Here is a 20,259-nt window from a genome sequence, read left to right as displayed (position 1 = left end):
CCCCAGCTATAATCAGTTATAGAGTCATACAGCACAGGAGCAGACCCTTCAGTTCAACTAGTCCACACTGAACACAATCCCACCTGCCTGCGCTTGGCCCATATCCCTCAAAACATTTCTTTTTCATGAAATTATCGAAATGCCTTTTAAATGTTGCAACTATCCCCACATCCACCATTTCCTCTGGAAGTTCATTCCACATAAACCACTCTCTGTGTAAAATAAAAACTGCCCCTTAGAGGCATGGAGTCATAGAGATGTACAGTATGGAAACAGACCCTTCGGTCCAACCTGTCCATGCCGACCAGATATCCCAACCCAATCTCATTCAACCTGCCAGCACCCGGCCCATATCCCTCCAAACCCTTCCTATTCATATACCCATCCAAATGCCTCTTAAATGTTGCAATTTTAGGTATTATATTTAGAACAGCTATCAATGTTCTGATTAAAAATAAAATCCCACGTGTCAGTCTGTCCAAGAGGTGTGTGAACACAACTTGACTTGAAACAAAACATTCCTCAACAATTAAAAAAAAATTGCTTCAGTGAGTTTAAAAACATCTCTCTCATAATTTCATAGTGGAAAAAGACTGAACAGTCCACATGTGGGCCTGTCCAAAACTTCCATTGATAAAACTCCATTTCATAAAAAATTGTGTCAGTTTTTTTTGCTTCTTTTGCATTTTTGACGATAAAAGAGCTAAAAATGAACCAAATAAAAAGCTTGTATTACTGAAATTTAATAAATGTAAGGAATCTGAAAGTAAATTTGGAAATAATTCTGAATCTCAGGAGCAGCTACAAGATCCGCACTCCTCTCAGTCCACGGTTTTTGATCATTTTATTTCTGAAGAAGTGTCACTGGACCCAAAACATTAACTCTACTTTCTCGCCACAGATGTCACCATACCTGCTGAGATTTTCCCACAATTTCTGTTTTTGTCTCTGCCATCCTTACTTGGTCAGGTCTCCAGGACAGGGGTGGACAGTACATCAGGATTGAAGAAGGGTGTTCACTGTGTCAGGTCAGTGGAAGCGAGTGTAGGTCCTGGAGGTTGGGCCAGGGGCTGTGTGAGGAACAGCACTAGGTCCCATTATTTCTGTCCCTAGCCCCATCTACACGTGAATGCTGACCTACTGAATTATATTTGCTGGCTGGGTAAGGAATCATCTATGATGCTGGGGACATCTTCTGGGTCAAGTTAGTTGGGAATGCTTCAGCCCTATCATTTGCACTGATGAGCAGGGCCCCCCTCATTGAGGATGGGGATATTTGTGGAGACTCATATTCCTGTTAGTTGCTTAATTGTCCTCAACCATTCATAACTGCATGTGACAGGTCTGCTGAGCTTATATCTGATGCACTGACAGTGGAATCACTTACCCCAGAGCATCAATTGCAGTTTATGCTGTTTGACACAGAAGTAGTTTTATAGCTGACATCTCATTTTCAGGTTTGCTGGTGATGTTCCTGGCATCACCTCCTGCATTGTTCATTGAACCAGAATTGATGTCCTGACTTGATGTTAATGGCTGAGTGGGGGAGAATTACATGCCATGAGCTTACAGGTTGTGTTACAGCTCACTCTGCTGTATTGATGGCCCACAGTGTCTCAGGGATCCCAGTCTTGACTTGCTTGATCTGTTCAAAGTCTGTCCCATTTAACAAAGGGCTAGTGCCATGCATGATGGGGATGTACCTCAATGTGAAGATGGGACTTTGTCTCCACGGGACCGTGTGATAGTTACTCCTCCCAATCCTATAATAGGCAGATAGACGGCTGAGGACAAGGTCAAGCTTTTCTCTCTTGTTGGTTCCCTCACCACCCACCACAGACCCAGTCCAAGAGCTATGTCATTTCAGATTCCACCAGCTCAGGCAGTAGTAAAGCTGCTGAGTCTGTCTTGGTGTTGGACAGTGACGTCTCCCACCCAGAGTACATTCTGTGCCAGTGTTGACCTCAGTGCTTCCTCCAAGTGGTGATAAACATGATCAGAAGCCTGGGAGTGGGGGGATTGTGGCAGTGGGTAGTCATCCGGAGATTTCCTTGCTCATGTTTGACCTGATGCCATCGGACTTCATGATAGTGTTTCGAGTTAAGAAAATTCTGCTTAGCAACTGCTGTCTGATTGGTTGAATTGTGCTGTTATAATGCTATACATTCCTGGAGTGTCTGAAAGTGTAAATAATCTAGAGCCTACAGAGAGAAGGAGTGATGAAGATGATTGATGAATGGAGAGTGGTGGACATGGCCTAAATGGACTTCAGCAAGATATTTGACAGGGTTCTGCATGATAGACTGGTTAACAAGGTTAGATCACATGGAATACAGGGGAACTAGCCATTTAGATACATAACTGGCTTGAAGATAGGACACAGAGTGTGGTGGTGCAGGATTGCTTTTTAGACTGGAGGCCTGTACCCAGCGGTGCTGGATCCACTGCTTCTTGTCATTTATATAAATGGCTCAGATGTGAATATCAGAGAAATGGTCAGTAAGTTTCCAGATGACACCAAAATTGGAGGTGTCATTGACAGCAAAGAAGATTATCACAGAGGACAACAGGAATTTGATCAGATGGGCCAATGGGCTGAGGAGTGGCAGATGGAGTTTAACTTGGATAAATTTGAGGTGTTGCATTTTGGTAAGGCAAATCAGGGCAGGACTTATACACTTCCTGGTAAGGTACTGGGGAGTGTTACCAAACTAAGAGACCTTGGAGTGCAGGTTCATTGTTCTTTGAAAGTGGAGTCAAAGGGGAGACTGGTTAATGAAGGAAGCACTTGGTAAACTCACCTTTATTGTTGAAGGTATAGAGTATAGGAATGAGGAGGTCTTGTCATGCCTGTACAGGATGCTGGTTGGACCACTTTTGGAATACTGCATTCATTTCTGGCCTCCCTGCTATAGCAAAGATGCTGTGAAACTCAAAAGGGTTCAGAAAAGATATTCAGGATATCTGATGGGCATGGACAAGTTGGACTGAAGGGTCTGATTCTATGCTGCACATACCTATTACTTTCCTTTCACATTTTGTGCTGGTTTTGTCCAACTCAGTGTCTCCCTTTGCCATTGATGTGGGAGTTTCAGAGTTGAATCTGTTGCTGTGGGACTGGAGTCACATGCAGGTCAGACTGGGTAAGGACGGTACTTCCCTTCTCTAAAGAACATCAGTGAACCAGATGGATTTTTTCCAACAATTGATCATGGTTTCATGGTTCCCATTGGCCTGGTGTTTAATTCCTGATGTAATCACTGAATTGAATTTCCAGCAGCTGCCATGGTGGGAACTGAAACTCTGTCCCCAGTGTATTGGATTGCTCATGAATTTACATTACTAATTGTTCACTCCCTCTCATTATAGCTGCGAAACCTGTTCTCACTAAATAACATACTCAGAATAGAGTCTCCAAGTTTCAGTCCCACACACTGATATCTGTCCCAATGCTGTGTTCATATCCTCTCTCTCCCAGTCTTTCCCCTCACAGCGGTTTCTGCTAAGGGTTAGAACATAGAACATAGAACATTACAGCACAGTACAGGTCCTTCAGCCCTCGATATTGCACCGACCAGTCATGCCAATCTGAAGCCCATCTAACCTATACTATTCCATGTACCTCCATATGTTTGTCCAATGACGACTTAAATGCACTTAAAGTTGGTGAGTCTACGACTGTTGCAAGCAAAGCATTTCATACCCTTACTACTCTCTGAGTAAAGAAACTACCTCTGAAATCTGTCCTATATCTATCACCCCTCAATTTAAAGCTATGCCCCCTCGTGCTCACCGTCCCCATACTTGGAAAAAGGCTCTCCCTGTCCACCCTATCTAACCCTCTGTTGATCTTATATGTCTCTATTAAGTCACCTCTCAACCTTCTTCTCTCCAACAAAAACAGCCTCAAGTCCCTCAGCCTTTCCTCGTAAGACCTTCCCTCCATATCAGGCAACATCCTAGTAAATCTCCTCTGCACCCTTTCCAAACCTTCCACATCCTTCTTATAATGTGGTGACCAGAATTGTACACAATACTCCAAGTGCGGCCACACCAGAGTTTTGTACAGCTGTAGCATAACCTCATAGTTCCGGAAATTGATAGCTCTATTAATAAAAGCAAAAACATTGCATGCCTTCTGAACAACCTGTCAACCCAGGGTGGCAACTTTCAAGAATCTGTGTACATGGACACTGAGATCTCTCTGCTCATCTACACTATCAAGAATCTTACCATTAGCCCAGTACTTTGCATTCCGGTTCCTCCGACCAAAGTGAATCACCTCACACTTGTCCGCATTAAACTCCATTTGCCACCTCTCAGCCCAGCTCTGCAGCTTATTTTTGTCTCTCTGTAATCTACAACATCCTTCGTCACTATCCACAACTCCACCGACCTTAGTGTCATTTGTGAATTTACTAACCCACCCTTCTATGCACTCATCCAGGTCATTTGTAAAAATGACAAACAGCAGTGGACCCAACACCGACCCTTGCGGTACACCACTATAACTGGACTCCAGGATGAACATTTCCCATCAACCACCACTCTCTGTCTTCTTTCAACAAGCAAATTACTGATCCAAACAGCTTTATCTCCCACAATCCCATTCCTCCACATTTTGTACAAGCCTACTGTGGGGAACTTTATCGAATGCTTTGCTGAAATCCAAATACACTACATCAACCGGTTTACTCTCATCTACCTGTTTGGTCACCTTCTCAAAGAACTCAATAAGGTTTGTGAGGCACGACCTACCCTTCACAAAACCTTGCTGATTATCCCTAATCAAATTATTCTTTTCTAGATGATATAAATCCTATCTCTTATAACCTTTTCCAACACTTTACCAACAACTGAAGCCAGGCTCACTGGTCTATAATTAACAGGGTTGTCTCTATTCCCCTTCTTGAACAGAGGAACCATATTTGCTATCCTCCAGTATGGCACTGTTCCTGTAGACAATGACGATTTAAAGATCAATGTCAAAGGCTCGGCAATCTCCTCTCTGGCTTCCCAGAGGATTTTAGGATAAATCCCATCCGGCCCAGGGGACTTATCTATTTTCACACTCTGCAGGGTTTCTAATACCTCTTCCTTGTGAACCTCAATCCCACCTAGTCTAGTAGCCTGTATCTCAGTATTCTCCTTGACAACATTGTTGTTTTCCTAGAGTGAATACTGTTGAAAAATATTCATTTAGTGCTTCCCCTGTCTCCTCTGATTCCACACACAACTTCCCACTACTATCCTTGGTTGGCCCTTGATTGGGCAATGACAATCGCGGATGGAGTGAGGGCTGAGGAAGGAGGCTCCGCTGTCTTACCCTGCAGCTTCACCCACCCTGACACTCACCTCACACTCACCGGTTCCATCTTATGATACAAGGAGGAAACACAGGCTTTTATCTTTAACTGTCCATATCCTGGTCCAGACCATTCCCAGGGTGAGCTGTGTGAGAATGCGATACAGCGAGACGGTGGGAATCGATTGAGATTTGTGGGGAACCTCAGCAACAAAGATGTCTCAGTAAAGATGGAGGGACTGAGCCAGGAGGATGCTAGTCCCTATCGGTGTCATGTGGAGCTCAATATTGATAATTTTCAAACACTGTCTCCAACAAAGCTGGACATTGAAGGTAAGGAACAATGTTTGGGTGGTGTCACTGCCCCGATAGCTCAATGGGAACAGACTCCACCTGGACCGGGAGCTCTCGGGTTGGCTCCTTCTCTTGGGCTCTTTCAGTTGGTCTCAGGCAGGAGACAGTGAGAAGGAGAGAGGGAGAGATGAGGCTGGGATTTATGGATCATTCCATCACTGTGTCTGAAACTTCCCACAGTCTCCCATCAACTCCCTAATTTGTTGTGTTCAAACTGGCTTCAGTGTTCTGAGGTAGGGACCAGAGAAAACATCACCAAGGATGCAAGCTCCAAGATCCACCTGGTTCCATGTTCCCTATGGGCAATATGGAGTCAATGACAGGGATCTCAAGGATGGATCTGGATACAGGAAGTCGGGGGTCAGAGTGGATCGGTTTTTGAAGATGTCAGGACATGTTGAGAATGTGGTTGGAAAAGCAAATGGGATTTACAGGTTTCAGAAATGGAGGTGTTGAGAACTGAGGCAGGTAGCCCATAAGATATAGGAACAGAGGAAGGCCATTCAGCCCATTGAGTCTGTTCCACATTCAATGAGATCATGACTGAGATGTTAAACGTCAATTCCCCATTCTTGCTTTATCTTCACAATCCTCGATTCCGTGAATGATTAAAAATTTGTCTATCTCAGCCTTGGCTATACTTAATGACCCAGCATTTATTGCTGTCTGTGGTAAAGTAATCCAGAGATTCACGATCCTCTTAGAGAAGAAATTCCTCTCATCTGAAATGTGTTACCCCTCATTCTGAGCTGATGCCCTCTGTTCCTGACAAGGGGACAACCACGCTGCATCCACCTTATCAAGCACCCGAAGCATCTTTAATGTCTCAATTTGGTCACTTGTCATTCTTCTGTAATCCATCAAGCACAGGCTCAATCTTGTCAAACGCTGCCCATAAGACAGCCCCTCCCGACCTGGCATCAACTAATTGAATCTTCTCTGGACTGCCTCCAATGCCAGTGTCACTGTCCTTTGATAAGGGACCAAACCTATCCACAATATTCCAGCTGTGAGCTAACTAGTGTCTGGTAAAACCTCCCCACTTTAAAATTCGATTCCATTTGAAATAAAGGTCAGCATTCCATTGACGTTCCCTACTCTCTGCTGAATGTTTTTGTGAAACTTCCATATTCTTCTGTTCTGGAACTTTCTGCAGGCTTTCTCTGTTTCACTAATATTCAGCCTCTCTATTCTTTGTACCAAATGTATAACCTTACATTTTCCACATTATATTCCAACAGCCACGTTTTTCCCACTTATTTAACCTGTCGACATCTCTCCGCAGCTTCTGTATTTCATCCTCATCACTTGCTTCTCACCTACATTTTTGTCATCAGCAAACTTGGCTACAGTGCATTCACTGACCTCATCCAAATCATTAATGTATATTATAATAAATGTGGCCCCATCTCAGATCCTGTGATACACCACTCCCGCCTTATCCCAACTCTCTGTTTTTGATCAGTTAGTCAATTCTCTATCCATGTTCATATACTACCACCAGCACCCTAGAATCTAACCGCATTAAGGAGTTTAATGTGTTGCACCTGCTGAAAGATCTTCTAAAAACATATGAAACATCCATCAATTCCCTTTTATTTATCCAGCTAGTCACCACCTCAAAGAATTCAAGATAATTTCCTCTTTATGAAGTCATGTTGACTCTGCTTGATCATATAATACGCTTCTAAATATTCTGCCAAGACATCTTAATTTTGATCTCACATTTTCCCAATATCAGACATTAACGAATTGGTCTACAGAATCATAGAGATGTACAGCACGAAAACAGACCCTTCGGTCCAACTCATCCATTCTGACCAGATTTCCTAAATTAATCCCGTTCCTTTTGCCAGTGTTTGGGCCATGTCTCTCTCCAAACCCTTCCTATTCATATACCTATCCAGATGCCTTTTAAATTTTGTAATTATACCTGACTCCACCACTTTCTCTAGAATCTTATTCCATACATGCACCACCTTCAGCATGAAAAAGTTGCCCTTTAGGTCCCTTTTAAATGTTTCCCCTCTCACCCTAAACTTATGCCCTCTAGTTCTACACTTTCCCACACCAGGAAAAAGGCCTTGTCTATTTCCCCGATGAGATTGCCAGGACTATGCCGTGGAAATGCTTAATTTGCTTCAAACACAACACTTGGAGCAACATATCTGTGCTTTACTCACTGATGGAAAGTTATTGGCCTGAAATGTTAACTCTGTTTCTGACACCACACCGGATGCCGGACCTGCTGAGTTTCTCCAGCACCTTCTTTCTATTTCCAATTTTCTGCATCCCCATTTTTTCACTTTCATTTTTGCTGATGTCTTTATCTCAAATTACGCCCCCAATTCTCACTCTCCTCCCAATTTGCAGGGCATTCCATCCTGTATTGTACTCAGCTATCCACACAGTGACCTTCAGAAATCTAACCAGATGCTTGTTACTGTAGTTGATGGAAACCTTGTAGCAATGTGTCAGTAAACTATATCCAGCCTGCTGCCTGATGCAGTCCCTTCTTTTTTCCTGCCATCTTGAAAGGAAACATCCGCCATCCCCAGTGAGACCACATTGCTTCAGAACTCCAAGTGATGGACACATTGGGTAGCGTTTTTTTCTGTCTCCTTTCCTTGAAAAACAAGAGTGTTACTTTGGGAGATTTCTAATTCTCTGGGACCTTTCCAAAGATTCTTGGAAGGTGAACATCTGTGCGTTTATTGTCTCTTCAATAACTTCCTTTAATACCCTAGAATCACCCAGTCAGGTGCAGGGGACCAATTGGTCTTTAACTCCATCAGTTTCCTTCATGCTTTTTCTGTCATGATAGTTATTAGACGTACAGACATGTACAGCGTGGAAACAGACCCTTCAGCCCAACTCGTCCCCGGTAAGCAGATATTCTAATTAATCCATGCCCCACATGATTTTATGAACTTCTAAAAGGCTCAGCCCTCAGCCTCTGATGCACCAGGGGAAACAGCCCAAACCTATTCAGCCTCTCCCTATATTCAAACACTCCAACCCTGACAACATCCTTCCATGTACTTCCTGAACCCTTTTGAATTTCACAAAATCTTTCCGATAGCAGGGAGACTAGACGTGAATGCAGTATTCCGAAAGTGGCCTAGCCAGTTTCCTATTGAGTAACAACATGATCTCCCAACTCTTATACTCAATGCACTGACCAAGAAAGGCAAGCGTACCAAACACCCTCTTCAGTAACCTGTCTACCTGTGATTCCACCTTCAAAGAACAAGACCTCATTGTTCAGCAACTCTCCCCGGGACCTTACCACTAAGTGTATAAGGTCTGCACTGATTTGCCCAACTAAAAGGTAACATCTCACATTCTTCTAAATTAAACTGTATCTGCCATTCCTCCGCCCATCGTCCCATCTGATCAAAGTCCTGTTGTACTCTGAGATAACCTTCTTCGCTGTTCAGTATACCACCGATTTTGGTATCATCCGAAACTTACTAAACATCGCTCCTGTATTCAAATCCAAATCATTGATAAAATCGTGGAACATGAAGCTGTCAGTCCTGACCATCCCTGTGCTATGTTTCTGTAATAGCTATGATATCCCAGTCTCATCTTCCCAACCTGGCCCTGAGTTCATCTGCCTCACATCTCAGTCTGCTTACATTGAAATAAGTGCATGCTAATTGATATGTTCGATCTTGTTCTCTGCTTTGCTCCTGCCTGCACTGACTACTTGACTTGTTTCTTTTCCCAAGTGCACCATCTCAGAATGATCCCTTTTCTCACTATCACCCTGCAATCCCCCACAGCCTCACCTTTCACCTCCATTCTGGTTGGCTCCAGTAAATCTCCCCTTCCTGTCCAGCTACAACTCGTCCTTCTTATACAGGACACTTCTACCCCAGAAGAGATTCTAATGATCTGAAAGTTTGTATTCTCCCCTATACCAGCTCCTCAGCTGATCATTTATCTGCTTTATCCTCCTATTCCTTTGATCACTTGCACATGATACGAGGAATAATCCAAATATTACTGTACTCAGGGACCTACTTTTTAGCCTCCTGCCTATCTTACTATATTCTCTCCTCACAATCCAATCTTTTTCTCTTCCTATCTCATTGGTTCTAACGTGTACAACGACCTCCTGTTGGTCCCCCCAACTCCCTTTACGAATATTCTGCACCCTCTCTGAGACTGTCTTGATCTTGGCACAGAGGGGACAAAACACCACTCTGATATCTCACTGCAGGACACTGAAACGACTATCTGTGCCTCTGACTAGAGACTCACTTGGAACCTGACCTACCCCCGTTACAGTCGAGCCAGTCTCAGTCCCAGAAAGTTGGCTGTCCGTGCTGCCTTCCTCCGAGAGTCCATCACTCCCTACAATTTCCAAAACAGCATACTTGTATTTATTGTATTTATTCTTGTCCTTTTGCCCTTGAATGGTTATTAAGTTTGGGATGCTGTTCATGCCTTTTACTGTGAAAAACTGCTAAAAATGATTTATTTAATTCCTTTCCCATTTCTTGGTTCCTGATGATTATTTCCCAGCCCTTACTCTCGAAGGGGTCTGTGGTCTCTCTGGCCCTTTTCTTCCTTTTTAGATATTTGCTCTCTCTCTCTCTCTCTCTCTCTCTCGCGCTCTCTCTCTCTCTCTCATGAGTTTACTTGTTGGTTGTTAAAATTTCTTTGGTTTTCCATGAATATTTGTCACGTTATATGTTCCTTCTTTCAACTCGATACTATACTGAACTTCCCTGGTTAATCCTGATTGGCTTATCCACTTCCCAGAATGCTTCTCCTCACTGGATTGTCCCTTTGCTGTGGAGCCATGAACTATTTTGTTACAAGTCTGCCATTGTTCCTCAGCTGTTTTTGCTGCTAGACTGTTTCTGCAGCTCACTCCAGCCAGTTCTGCCCCCATTCCCTTCGATAAGCTAAGCACAGCAGCTGCCAACACAAGGTTCGCTCCCTCAAACTGAATATTCAATGCTATCGTGTTATGGTGACAGATTCCAGGGTATCTTTCACTCTGGCATCAGTTATTAAGCCTGAATCATGACACATCACCAAACCCAAACTAGCCTGATCCCTGGTTTAATCCACATCACATTGTTCTCAGAGACTGCCTTCAATATGTCTCTGAATTCTTCCTCATGGCTCCTTCTGCTAATCTGACTGTCCCAATATGCACGAAGATTCAATTCTGCTGATTTATTCCCATCCCCACTGTGACAATACTGCTCCTTTGACAAGGATATTCTGTTCTTGGTTTTTTGAGAGGGGTTGTAAACAGAGAAGTTTTAGGGCCTATTTGATTATAGATAACAGATACTGCCTCAGGAAATAGGCTTTCAAATTAAAACAGAAAAGAATTATGCAATGAAAGGGAAGTGGCCAGTTATCCCAGCTCAGCTTTTTCTGGTTTGGTTTGGTTCAGCAAGCAGTCAGTTTTTTGAGGTTGCTGGTCAAAGAAACAGCTCCATGTTGATCCTCCCTCTCTCTGACATCTCTCCTGTGTGAACCAGGGTTTGACTGTAGCTTTTTTGCCAAGCGAGTGTTTATGGGGACATTTCAAATATTTGGAACAGCAGCATTAAGTTGCAATTGAGGCGATTGGGTTTTTAAATAGTTCTGGGATTCTAAATGTGTTTTTCTTTTGTTCATGTGTGAATAAATACTGTTTTGTTTAAAAGTGAGTGGTTGGACCAGCTGCATCTCTCCTGGATTATCCAATCGACATTTGCTTAAAACAATTCAATAAATTAGGGTCTGGGTGAACTTCCTGAAATGTTTTGAGGGGGTGTGGCCTGGTCCATGACACCCACCATATAGCTACTATGGGTCCCATGGATTACTCCCACAACATCTTATTTCCGTTTTTGTTCCTTATGGAAGGAACCATAAGGAAGGCTGATCCATACAATTATAGAATGAGACAGGATGGAAGAGGCCCTTGAGCCCATACAGTCTACACCAACAAAAACATCACTCTCAGTCTACACCTGTCCAACTTTCCAGCATTTGGTCCATAGCCTTGTATGTTACGTAGAACACAGAACAGTACAGCACAGTATAGGCCCTTCAGCCCACGATGTTGTGCTGACCATTTATCTTAATCTTAGATCAAAATATCCTCCACTCCCTCAATCTTCTGCCATTCTTGTGTTTGTCCAACAGTCGTTTGAATATCCCTAATGTTTCTGACTTTACTACCACTGCCTTCCACATATCCACCAGTCTCTGCATAAATAAACTATCTCTGACATCTCCCCGATACCTTCTTCCAATCCCCTTGGAATGATGACCCCTTGTGACAGCCATTTTTGCCTTAGGAAGAGTCTCTGGCTATCTACTCTGTCTATGCCTCTCATTCCCTTGTATACCTCTATACCTTGTTCACCACACACACACACACACACACACACACACACACACACACACACACACACACACACACACACACACACACACACTTTCTCACACTCACAACCCCCACCCCAGACAGACAGACAGACACACACATAGACAAAGACCCACATGCACACATATATTGTGTGGGGTGAATTTGTACTTGCAGAGTTACATTGCACTTTGCTCAAAAACTGCATACATTCATGTAGAACTCTGAGCTCAAAAAGTGCAGGAATTTATGTAAAACTCTGTTATCTCACTTTTTATCTTAGAATCCATCTAAACATCAGGTCATAGACAGAGAACACAGGGGGCTAACACCTTCAACATATTGTCTAGCTATCACCATTGTTAGCAGCTAACCAGAGAATGCAACTTAAAAAAAAAAGTTTTGTGATTTACACATGAAAGAAGTGAAACTATCACTGTATTCTAACAGATGAAAGGGTTAACAATCAATTTTCCAATGTATAATTTCAGTTACATCACACTGCAAATTTTTGCTATAAATTCTGTGTTACGACCGAGCCCTCCACAATCACCTGATGAAGGAGCGTCGCTCCGAAAGCTCGTGTGTTTCCAATCAAACCTGTTGGACTATAATCTGGTATTGTGTCATTTTTAACTTTGTACACCCCAGTCCAACACCGGCATCTCCGAATCATTCATAAGACAAGTCCTCCAATCCACGGAGTATCCTGGCAAATCTCCTCTGCACCCTCTCTGAAGCATCTACATCCTTCCAGTAATGAGGCAACCCAGAACTGGACATAATATTCCAAGTGTGGTCTAACCAGGATTTTATAGAGCAACAGCAAAACCTCGCAGCTCTTAAGCTCCATTCCCCCCATTAATGAAAACCAATGCACCATCCGCCTTCTTCACAATGCTGTCAACTTGGGTGGCAACATTGAGGGATCTATGTACATGGACCCCACAATCCTCTGTTCCTCCATACTGTTAAGAATCCTGTCTTTAACCTTGTATTCAGCATTCAAAGTCGACCTCCCAAAATGCTCCACTTCACATTTATCCAGGTTGAACTCCATCTGCCACTTCTCAGCCCAGATCTGCATCTGCCAATGGCTTGTTGTAGCCTCCAACAGCACTCTACACTCACTACAACACCACCGGCATCGGCAAACTTACTAACCAACCCTGATAGGTCTTCATTCACGTCATTTATAATAACTACAGAGAGCAGAGGCCCAAGAACAGACCTCTGTGGAACACCACTGGTCACTGACTTCTCAGTGGAATACTTTCCATCCACTATCACTTGCTGTCTTCATTCAGCGAGCCAATTTTGTATCCAGACAGCCACATTTCCCTGTATCTCATACCTCCTAACTGTCTGAATTAATTGACTGTCAAATGCCTTATTGAAATCTATAAACACCACATCCACTGCTCAACCTTCATCAATTTATCTCATCACATCCTCAAAGAACCCAATGAGGCTTGTGAGGCATCACCTGCCCCTCACAAAGCCACGCTGACAATCTTTAATCAAACTATGTTCTTCCAAATAGTCATAAATCCTTTCCAGTAAGTTGCTTACCACAGACGTCAGACTGACAGGTTTGTAATTCCCAGAGATTTTTCCAGTCCTTTTCTCGAACAGAGGAACAACATTCGCCTCCCTCCAATCATCCATTACTACTCCCATGGAGAGTGAGGATTCAGAGATCATCACCAGAGGAGCAGCAATCTCATTCCTTGCTTCCCACAGTAACCTTGGATATATTTGATCTGGCCCTGGGCACTTATCTGTCTTGATGCTTCCCAGAATTTCTATCACATCCACTTTCTTAACATCAATCTGCTCAAGCCTATTAACCTGGTCCATGGTGTTCTCATTATCAACCCCATCTCGAGAGAATACTGAAGCAAAAAACTCATTTAGGACCTCCCCTACCTCTTCAGACTGCAGGCACAAGTTCCCTCCACTATCCCTGATTGGCCCTACCCTCTCTCTGGTCATTCTCCTACTCCTTATCTGAATATAGACTGCCTTTGGGTTTTCCCTAATCCTTCCCACCAAGGCTTTTTTGTGCCGCCTCCTAGTTCTCTTCAGTCCATTTTTGAGTTCTTCCCTAGCTACCCTGTAATCCTCAAAAGCTGTGCCAGATCCTTGCTTCCTCAACCTGACGTAAGCTCCCTTCTTCCTCTTGATGAGAAGCTCCTCTTCTCTTGTCATCCAAGGCTCCTTCACCTTACCATTCCTTGCCTGTCTCAATAGGACAAAGTTATCCAACACTTGCAACAAGTGCTCCTTAAACAGCCTCCACATTTCTGTTGTGCATTTCCTTTAGAACAGGTGCATCGAGAATGTGAGAGAGAAATGTTTACACAGTGAGTGCTGACAACTGACAGTCACCAACGTCAGCAGAGGGGCGTGTGGAGACAGTCATTGATTTCAGAATTCAACCTGATAGGCCCTTGAAGGAAGTGAACTGGCAGGGCTTGGGGGGAATCGAGCAGATGAGTGGGTCTCACCTGGATTGTTCCATGTGGAGCTAACCAGGACCCAATGGGTAAAATGACCTCCTTCTTGTTGTCAATCCAATGATTGGCATTGACTGAGGACAAGACAGGGCAAGTACCTTCCAATCCCTCACTGAGTGAGCACATGGTGGAACTTCAGGTCTCATTGGCCAAGAATATGTGAAGTGCCACCTCTCTACCTCTCATTGGCTGAGAATGTCAGAGTGTTGTTACCTTCCCATCCTGATTGGTTCAGAACCAGTTGGGGGCTGCTCATTGCTGAAGATTGAGAAGTGACTTTATTGAAACTTGGAAGATCCTTGAGGGAGTAGATGCTGAGAGGATGTGGGTGAATCTGAAACTCATTTCACATTAGGATGGAGATGGAGAGAGATTCCCCCTTTCTGAGGATGATTAATTTATAAAGGGGGTACAGCATGGGGCTAATTCCTCCCCCTGCCTCCCCATGCATCCCAACACCACCATCCCCCAAAACTCAAAGAAGTGGTTGGTGCTGCAGGAAATCTTCAACAGACCTCAATCAAACTGGGTTTATGACATAGGGAATGAGTGAAAGGCTATGTTCAGGTTAATATCAGGAATGTTCACCTTCACACAGACACGTGTTCAATCATTGGAATGGGATTTCAGGACAGAGTGAAGGAGCACAGACTGGAATATAGGGCTGGGGAATGAAAAACAATCATTTTTAGTGAATTGGGAGGGATGTTGGGCCCAGAATAAATGAATTCATGTGGGTTCAGTCCATTTTCTAATCTGTCAGTATCTCATGAATGAGTAACTAAAATGAGGGGATGGAGAGTGAATGATTTTCTTCATGGTGATTCCTTAAGGGAATTATAATAGCCTGGTCCAGACCTGTGAGAAATATGTGTGGAGTGTTTAATTACTCATTTTATTGTGAAGTTGAAAGAAATCTAACAAATTGAATTCAGAACTTCTGGACACTGACTTCATCCATTTTGATGTTCGCCTTTCCTCAGCTGCTCAGGGAAATGTCTCAGTGGTGAGTGGGATAGAGGGAGGTTCAGTTACTTTACCTTGTATCTTCAGGAGCTGGGACTCCCACACCCCTGACCACTGTTACCTGGATGAGGAAGGAGCCCTACCAACACTTCATTACATTTACAGCCCAATCACAAGGAACTTGGACAACTGGACACGGTGGAAATCGGTACGAGCTCATCGGGAACCCAGAGGAGGGAAACGCCTCGACCAGGATAAACCAGCTGAGTGTGAGGGACAATCACACTTACCTGTGTCTGGTGGAGTACAGGTCAGAACCTGATTCTCAGTATCTGATCCCGAAGGAGACTCGGGTGCGGGTTTATGGTAAGAAATCATTGTGGGGGGACAACAGTTGATGGTATTATCGATGGATGGTTAATCCAACACCCAGGTAATGTTCTGGGCAGAAGGATTCAAATCCTACCATGGCAGATGGAGGAACTTGAAATTAATAAAATTCTCAAAATAAGAGTCAAAAGCTGACTATGTGACCACCGTTTATTGTTGTAAAAACCCATCTGGTTCACTAATGAACTTTTGTGAAGGGAACTGTCATCCTAACCTGGCCTGGCCTACTTGTGACTCCAGACACACAGCAATGTGGTTTATTCTGAACTAATAGGGATGGGTAATAAACACTGACCTACCCAATGTCCTTCTCATCTTGTAATTGAATGAATATTAAGAAGTATTCCGTCTGTAGAGGGTGTACAGTGAGAGTGCAGCAGGTTCTGCGAATTTTTAATAATTTGGTTATTGAAACTAAAATATTAACCCTGTTTCTCTCCGCAGGTGGGGTCTGGCCTCATGGGTTATAAAAGGAGGTGGTGGTATACTGCTCCTGTCACTGGGTAACTAATCCAGACACTCATGTCTGGGGCCATGAGTTCAAATCCTACCACGGCAGAAGGTGAAAGGTTAATGAAATTTTAAACATTTGGAATTTAAATGAAAAGCTAACCTTATGGTCACATGTGACCACTGTTGATAGTTGGGAAAGTTCATTTGACTCAGTCAGGTCCTTTACAGTATGAAATCTGCCTTCCTTACTTGGTCTGGCCTACATGTAGGACACAGGACAGGGTGGGATGGTAGATCAGTGCTCAGTAATGGGTGCCCGTGTGTTGGTGAGTCAAGGCTGGGTCCACGAAATACCGTGCAGAATGTTTTAAAGTATCCATCTAATCTTATATTCTGTGTCACAGAATTAAGCAGTTGCCTCCTTCAGGAGTTGTTCTGATCTGCAATGCACTGCCTGAAAGGCCAATGGAAATAGATTTAATAGAGTGATCTTTCAGGCGATAATTGGGTAATTATTTGGAGGGGAGCACATTCCTGGTCTGTGGGAAACAGCAGGTGAGAGTGTTGAACTGGTTTGCTCCATTACAGAACATCCTGTTTGTACATTTAACCTCTTGCTCTGTAACCCTGCTACAAGTTTCACTGCAGCAACATGGAGGGATTCCTGAATAATGCTGTTCTTGCTGTTTTACAGTGAAGAGGACTGAGCCCACCACTGTATATCTGCCAGTCATTCCAATGCTTCTCATCCTGCCCATCTGCGTCATAATCTTCATCAACTTCAGGAACAAAGGAGGTGGGTTCATGGAGAATGAGGTTTGATAAAACAGTATGGTTCTGTCATAACAAGAGGGAGGGGTGCACAGGAGATTCACCAGGATGTTGCCTGGGATGGAGCCTTGTTGTGAGTGATTTAACATTGAGGCTGTTTCACAAGGAGATCCATTCAAACCCATTCCATTGAACTCTGATGGATCAATCCCCATTCTCCTCCCATCACTGTTGAATCTCAATGCTCTAAAATGTGTTTTCATTCACTCCCATTTGACAGAATCACAACAACCCACATCTTTTGCATTCATTCCCACTTTGTACAGACTCTCAAACAGAACAGAAAGGAAGTTGCAGTTCACCACGATATTCTTCTGTGATTTATTGTTCAAGTGGCTTTTGAGAGTTTGCTGGATAAAGGCATAGACACGGTGGCTCAGATAGTCTGAGTAACAGAGCTATATTTGGGGAGGAATGGTAACATGGACTCCTCTTCTGGCCTGTGCAGTGAGTGCAATGTTCAGGCACTGATCTGTTTTGGGACTGCCCTCATTACTTGTCTTTGCTCTGGCTGAACAAATTGAACAGGCAGGATGTCTTAGGGATATTGAAGGCCTCAGAATCCTGAGCTCAGTTATGTAAGTGCTGAAGACCTTGTGAAGTTAAATTCTGATCCTTATCTTCATGGCCTCTCCCTCCGTTTCTTTGTCAGTTGCATTTTGGCTTCATAGAGAGAAGTTTTGATACAGGAGCAGGAATGTCTTGCTGTAATTGTACAAGATCTTGGAGAAACCACACCTGGAGTACTGGGTGAAGTTCTGGTCCCCTTATGGGAGGAAGGATGTTCTGGCGTTGGACAGAGTGCAATGAAGGTTTCTCAGACAGACTCCTGGGATTTCAGGGCTGATGTATGAAGAGAGATTGGATCGGTTAGGATGGTATTCACTGGAGTTTGGAAAAATGAGGGGGATCTCAGGGAAATGTGTGAAATTTCAGTAAAACTCGACGAGGTAAATGTAGGAAAGATGTTTCCAGTGACCGGGGAGACAAGAACCAATGGTCACTGTCAAAGGGTATGGGGTATGCCATTCAGGATTGACATGGAGAGCAATCTCTTTGGAGTTTCTGTGATCCTGTGGAGTTCTCTGTCACAGAAAGCAGTTGAGGCCAAAGCAAGGAATGTTTTTAAGAAGGAGTTAGAGTCCTTGAGGATAAAGGGATGAAAGTGTATGGGGGGGAAACATTTCCAATTGTGGAGACAATGTGACAAATTTGTTCATAATTTTACAAAATATTTATGAATCTTTATTTTCTCTTCAGGGTGTTCACAGCAAATCAAGAGAACTACACCTTTGAAAAGGTAAGGTAGTCAGTGACTGACACGAGAGTAGCGGTAGAAATTCTCTGAGTCGAGAGTGTGGTGTTGGAAAAGCACAGCAGGTCAGGCAGCTTCCGAGGAGCAGGAGAATCGATGTTTCGGGCAAAAGCCCTTCATCAGGAAGCTCTCACTTTTGCTGAGTAGAAATGCTCTAGTTCAGGGTTGTATTGAATATCTCCTTTTCAGAGACAGAATGCAGCCTCCTGCTGATGATCTCCGAATGTGTTATTTTCCTTCTTACAAGTTGCTCAAACACTCACTGGGAAAATGAGAGGTAAATGACATATAAATAAATTCTGAACAGAATTGGTCAATTTCTGGCTGTTTGTAAGTTTTCAGCTCCAGGTTCATCTGAGAGCTCTATTCTGCAAATCAATCTACAATTCATCCTTGTGTAAAATGAAAGTGTTCCCCATTTTTCTCACAGTGGTCACTTTGAGTTGTCATGGCTGTTTTATGGAGAGAAAGATTGGAATGTTATCACTTGCAGTGAGTGCTGAGGATAAAAAGGACCTTTTTTGTGAATCCTACTATTTCTCCCTTGCCCTCCGAGCAGCTGAATGGGAAGGTGATTTCCTGATCATCCCCCACTTTCCAAGATTTCCATGTTCTGTAGCATCCTCCAAAGTTACAGCAGATAGGAAGCCCTTGCAGGAATTTTCCCCTCATCTCCAACACCCTCCCTCCCTGCCTTGTAACCAGTTGCTCAAAGCTGACCCTTGAGTGCTTTGGTACATTCTGGTACCAAGGCAGAACTGTTTCTGGTGGTGAATTCTTCAAGGGTGACATGGGTGATTTGTGTCTAAATCTGAACATTTTGATTATTCATTTACTGGTCGTGAGCATCTCTGATTGGGTCAGCATTGACTACCTGTCCTCAGTTGCCCTTGAGAAGGTGGGGGTGAGCTGCCTTCATGAACTGCTCCAGTCGGTGTTCTGGAGGTAAGAGCCACAGAGCCCTTAGGGAGGGATTTCCAGGATTTTGATCCAGCAACAGTTCCCCGCCACCTTCTCATGGACAGCTAGGAGCAGCCAGCCCGACCCATGACCTGTGAGGGGATAAGCAAAAAGATAGGATTCTTGTTATTGTGACCTGGGATTATGCCATTAGCTTCCTCTGAATATTAATGTTCCTTGTATGTTTTTCAGGAATGATCCAGGGTCATCCAGCATTCCTGAGCCTAATCAGGCCCAGCAGCCGTTGGCCCCAGGTACTGGCTGTACTCGAACTGACCAATCACCATCCATTTTAGACACTGTAACATCGAGTGTGTGAAGCATCAACACAGTGGACAGACCTGCAGTGACAGAGTACCACCCTCACTGTACAGCCTGACCACTTTGGACTAACTCTCTTCCCATTCAGTGTGACCCAGTGAGAGCATCACTACTTTTCTTTTGGTTTCCTCACTTTTGGTTTGGAACTGTGATTTTAAAGTTGAGAATTAAAGTTTGAAAAATAGGTTGTTTGACAAAAGATGAGAGAAGAAAAGGGAAACATTTGCTGTTGGAATATGGTCTGGAAAAATAACGCAGTATAATTCAAGGTCATTGTCATTGTCATCGGTGATTACTCACTCATGAGTGTTATCATCTACTGAGGAAATTTGTACCCCTTTTCATGGATTCTGTGGGTCTTTGTTTGAATCCTGGAGCCAAATCTCCAACCACATATTTGTTGGGTGTTTCTTAGATGTAGAACAAAGAACAAAGAAAATTACAGCACAGGAACAGGCCC

The 20,259-nt window shown here is 43.6% G+C and overlaps 1 protein-coding gene across 1 annotated transcript in view; it reads left to right on the top strand.

Annotated features, from left to right (window-relative positions):
• The window catches only part of LOC132826558 (uncharacterized), a 41,641-nt gene extending 21,742 nt beyond the window's left edge, over positions 1-19,899 (top strand). The window contains exons 4-6 of the mRNA XM_060842522.1: positions 17,067-17,168; positions 18,464-18,503; positions 19,671-19,899. Coding sequence (XP_060698505.1) covers positions 17,067-17,168; positions 18,464-18,503; positions 19,671-19,797 — 269 coding nt within the window. The 3' untranslated portion in view covers positions 19,798-19,899. The remainder of the gene's footprint in view (positions 1-17,066; positions 17,169-18,463; positions 18,504-19,670) is intronic.
• Positions 19,900-20,259: the final 360 nt, after the last annotated feature.

The sequence above is a fragment of the Hemiscyllium ocellatum genome, chromosome 2, assembly GCF_020745735.1.
Source record: "Hemiscyllium ocellatum isolate sHemOce1 chromosome 2, sHemOce1.pat.X.cur, whole genome shotgun sequence".
Taxonomy (NCBI): Eukaryota; Metazoa; Chordata; class Chondrichthyes; order Orectolobiformes; family Hemiscylliidae; genus Hemiscyllium; species Hemiscyllium ocellatum.
The sequence above is the reverse complement of the archived record's forward strand: the minus strand, read 5'-3'. Positions and strand labels throughout refer to the sequence as shown.